Genomic DNA, 4603 nt, shown 5'->3' on the forward strand with positions numbered 1-4603 from the left:
AGAGGAGGGTGCCACGGGGGAGAGGAGGATAGAGAGGAGGGTGCCACAGGGAAGCTGGTGGCCCAGGCCAGTCCCACAGCTCTACTGGGGCTCCTGTGCTTTTTCTGGGGATGTGTTCAAGCTCAGGGGGTGGGGGAAGGCTCCTCCTTGGTTTCTGGGGAGTTGGAGCTTGGCAGCACTGGCTCCTGTTCCAGGATGGCTCTGGAGAGCATCCCTTTGGAAGCCTCTTCCACCCACCTCTGGCACGTCACCCTCGTGCCAGATAATCCATGGTCAGAGAAGTCAGGATGGTTACCTGAGGTTTAGTCCTTTAAAAAGGGATATTTAGGGGGCTCCCCTGGTGGCGCAGTGGTTGAGAGTCCAACTGCCGAGGCAGGGGACACGGGTTCGTGCCCCAGTCCGGGAAGATCCCACATGCCGCAGAGTGGCTGGGCCCGTGAGCCTGCGCGTCCAGAGCCTGTGCTTCACAATGGGAGAGGCCACAACAGTGAGAGTCCCGCGTACCGCAAAAAAAAGGGACATTTAGGAGGCTTCTGAGTGCCAATCAATGTTCTATATGTTGATCCGGGTGCAGTAAAATTTAGTAAACATTTATAGAGGGGCATCCTATGATTTTTTGCATTTTTCTGCATACATTATACTCCAAAGAAAACATTTATTTTTTAAAATCTGTCCTTATGTTGGAGACTTTAAAATCATAAATACACTTAAAAGAAAGCAGTTATTGAGCAGCCCCTAGGGTTTGTGTTCGGAGGAAGTGGCAGGTGTGTAGAAGACCCGGGCGGATGGGATTATTTTGCCTTCAATGCCTTGGGGACGACAGTCAACCCTCTTGCTACCCTGAGACAAAATAATAGCAGTGCCCTCCCAGGGCTGAGGGAAGTGGGCAAGGAATTATGAGTAAAAGAAACTTTCCAGAGTCTGATGGAAGGAAGGAGCAGATAAAAACATGCGCAGGGGAGGCCCCATCCCCTGAGGATTCTCACAATTTTCCATACCCATACCACCAGGGATTTACAAAGAAGACTCTTTAGAACTAGCAGAAACTATAGGCAAAAGTTCATGAATCTGATTATATGAAAATTGAGAATGTCTTTCCATGAAAAGTATTGTTGACAAAACGCACACATCACATTTTGGAAGAAGGAATTTGCAATGTCTAAAAGTGACAAGAAGTTAAAATGTATTGTCTGCAAAGAGCTCCCACAAATCAGCTCTTTAAAAGGCAGAAAGCAGAGGGAAATGCTAATCTGTTATAAATCAGGAAACAAAGAACAGGAACTGAGCCCATAGCCCCACATGGGGGATATATACAGGCAAGAGAAATCGTCACAGAGAAATAAGGTGATTACATGAAAGCACTCATTTCAGAGTTACTTGAGGTTAGGAGGAAACTATGTGTCCATCCTTAGGAGAGTGGATAAGTAAATATATGAAGCTAGGTAGCACCAAAGGGCAACAAACTAGATTCAGCAACAAGGAAATATGTTTAAACAGTAGCAAGTAAAATGAAACAATAAGGAGATAAAATCTATGGCAAGCTTCCATTTACATGAATGTAAAACACACAAAACCAGACATAGTTTACAAAGATATTTGCATATTTAAGGATATATCAAACATTATAGTGCGTCCCAACAGTTGGGTTTTCAACAGTTGGGTTTTCAACAGTTTGGTTGAAAGGGAAATGGAATTCAGGGTCAGGAATGAAGAGGGAAAATGTATAAATAAAACAAAAGTGACACTTCTCATAGGCCAGTGATGGTCACATGAAATGAGGAGCATAGTTAACTTGATCTTGCCCCCAAGATTCCAGATGGGGGTGGGGGAAGCATGGGAATATGAGGTCATGGTCCCTGTCTTCAGGCAGCTGACATTTCTTTGTTTGTGTGAAAGAAGATTATAATTACACAGTAATTAGAAAATTAGCTAGAATATTGCAGTGTTTTCATGGTATAGATAATAGACAATTATATCAGCTGTTTTTTCCCTATTTAGACAGAAAAATAAAAGGAAACTTCACGCAAAAATTATGTTATTGTAGAATTAAATGTGTAAAATGAATTCTATTAATTTCACTTTCATAATTTTAATTGCAGAGCCTCTTCGGGCAGAAAATTTGTAGTAAACTATTCAACTAAGGCAATTATATATAATCTGTCGGATATTTTATTTCAAGAAATTTCTTAAGGTGTTTTAAAAGAGGTTTATGGCTGTGGTTTCCTACTTTGTCTACTACTCTTGCTGATACTTAATGACTTGCCTGGCTTCTTATCCCTACAGCCCAAGAACATTGTTAACTCTTCCTAAATAACCCACACTTGCACACTCACATTCACCTCACACATGAGGCAGTCTGGGTAGAAAGATTTCTAACAGTTAGGGAGTCCACAGGTATTGCTTGTCTGGACAGTACTGATTTACCCCTGTTGTCCCATTTGAGTATTAATAAAACCTGCTTTCACCCTGAAGCATGTCCTCATTTACATAAAAAATCATATGGTCCTCCTACTAATCATTACTTACTGTCTTCAACCAAAGAATAAAAATTAGGATAAAAATCAAGGTGTCAACAGTCAAAGATCTTGCTGATGGTTTATGGTTCTTTTTAAAATTTCCCACATGAAAGCTCTCTCTTTAAGAGCAAAGAATTAAAATTGTACAAGCTGTGCAGTGTTAGGAATGAATTCTGGTCTGAAATTAGAATTAAGGTTAACTTACAGCTTCAAATAGTGGTACCGTTAGCCTGTTAGCCTGAAAACACTTTGAAGTCTTTAGATCCTGGTCTACCTATACCCTCAAAACTAAAGATGTAAAAGGTTTTTTTTTTTGTCTTGTTTTGGTTTTCTAAGCTATGTTACTCTAAGAATAGTTTAGTAGTTTTTCTCAAAGGAAAAAGTCTGTCTAAATATTATAACAAATTATATTTATAAGTATCTTTTTTATAAAATTGGTACATAAAAATGAAAGACTATATTAAAAGCTCAAGAGAAATAATGTTAGAATTTCCCTTTATAATTATTAAAGAATAAAGAATATTTAAAGTTAACTTTACCTTCTGCATTGAGTTCTCCTGAGATGATTAATATGATAATCAGAGCCAAGCCTTTCGACCTCATCTTCTATGGTGTGCTTAATAAAGGGTTTAACCATTCTAAAGTACTAGGGACTCCTCATTAAGTACACAATACGTCTCCTGAAAAAAGTTAATTATTTACAACATCTAAGTCCCTTTGTAACAAGCCTTATATTTGATTTAAAACCGTTTAGAATAATACTAAAAATACACAACTACATTAATTGACAGTACTTTTCACGCCACAGTCCAATAAGAACATGACCACCGATGAGGGCAACGATAACAGCAGCAAAATAATTAACTCAGGCTGCATAAAAAACAGGGTAAATTTTCAATGTTAATTTCCCAATGTAAGTCCATGGAGTAAAGTTCATTGGTGGCCATTGATTTCTTCACCACTGTAGATCAAATGAAGGGATGAACTTAGGTACATGAATTAATGGATCCCTGATGTGAAAACAGTGTTGTTTAGACTGCACTGCTAAAGGGAAAAGTGGCCTTAATTGTCTCGAGCAGTGATAGAATAATGTTATTGATTGTAAAGTCTAATGTTGAGAGAGGTTGTATGCTGTGGCAGGTGATTAGATAAGCACTGTGCTGAATTATCATTCATGAAAAATGCTTTGACTATCTGGTCTATACCAGGACATGCTCTAGTCTTGGGTTTATAGCAGTGAAAAAATAGATTCCAATGACTGTCCTCATGGAGTTTACATTCTAATGGGTTTTAGTTTAAACTACAAAATAATACTGTGAGGTGGGAACTATTATTATTTCAGTTCAGGAACTTTTTATTAAAATGCAACATATTAAGAGAAAAGTGCATGTACAATTAGTGCACAGATCAATGGATTCTCACTAACTGAACACATCTGTGAACCAGCACCCAGAACAAGAGGATACACTAGTTCCCAGAGTCCCCGCTCTGGGTCATTGGCAAGGTCTACTCCCAGTATAAATACAATCTTGGCTTCTGACAGCATAGGTCAATTTTGCCTGGTTTTATTCTACATAAATGAAATCCTAGAGTTTTCTTTTTTTTTTTTTTTTTTTAAATATCTGGCTTCTTTTGTTTAATATTTTGCTTGTGAGATTCGTTCCGGTCTTGGGCTGTAGAAGATAACTCCTTCCCTGCACTTTTCCACTCTGCTAATATGGCGCGAATTACCCACCCATTCTACTCTTCATGGACATTTGGGTGACTTCCAGTTAAGGAATATAAGATGGCCTCTGTTTATTTTCAAAGATTATTTTTTATTTTGAAAATTTTCAAACATAACCTCTCCCTGGATTCTACCGTTCACATTTTACTATACTTTTTAAAATCATGTACTTATTCATCTATCCATCTGTCCTTTTTTGACGCATTTCAAAGTAAGTGGTAGGTATTTGTGTGTGCTCCTCTAAAAACTAAAGCAAATATATCCTTAACCCAGTAATTTTAAAGATTCTTTTGCCATGAAATTTACAAAGAAATGCAGAATTTTTAAGTGTACATTCTGAGCCTTGAGCAAGGCATACAAT

General features: G+C 38.3%; 1 protein-coding gene across 1 annotated transcript in view; it reads right to left on the reverse strand.

Annotated features, from left to right (window-relative positions):
- The window catches only part of LOC114898210 (coagulation factor XIII B chain-like), a 38928-nt gene extending 35809 nt beyond the window's left edge, over positions 1-3119 (reverse strand). Inside the window, exon 1 of the mRNA XM_029227347.1 lies at positions 3056-3119. Within this exon, the coding sequence (XP_029083180.1) occupies positions 3056-3119 (64 nt within the window). The remainder of the gene's footprint in view (positions 1-3055) is intronic.
- Positions 3120-4603: the final 1484 nt, after the last annotated feature.

The sequence above is a fragment of the Monodon monoceros genome, unplaced genomic scaffold (assembly GCF_005190385.1).
Source record: "Monodon monoceros isolate NGI ecotype Baffin Bay Population unplaced genomic scaffold, NGI_Narwhal_1 Super_Scaffold_18, whole genome shotgun sequence".
Taxonomy (NCBI): Eukaryota; Metazoa; Chordata; class Mammalia; order Artiodactyla; family Monodontidae; genus Monodon; species Monodon monoceros.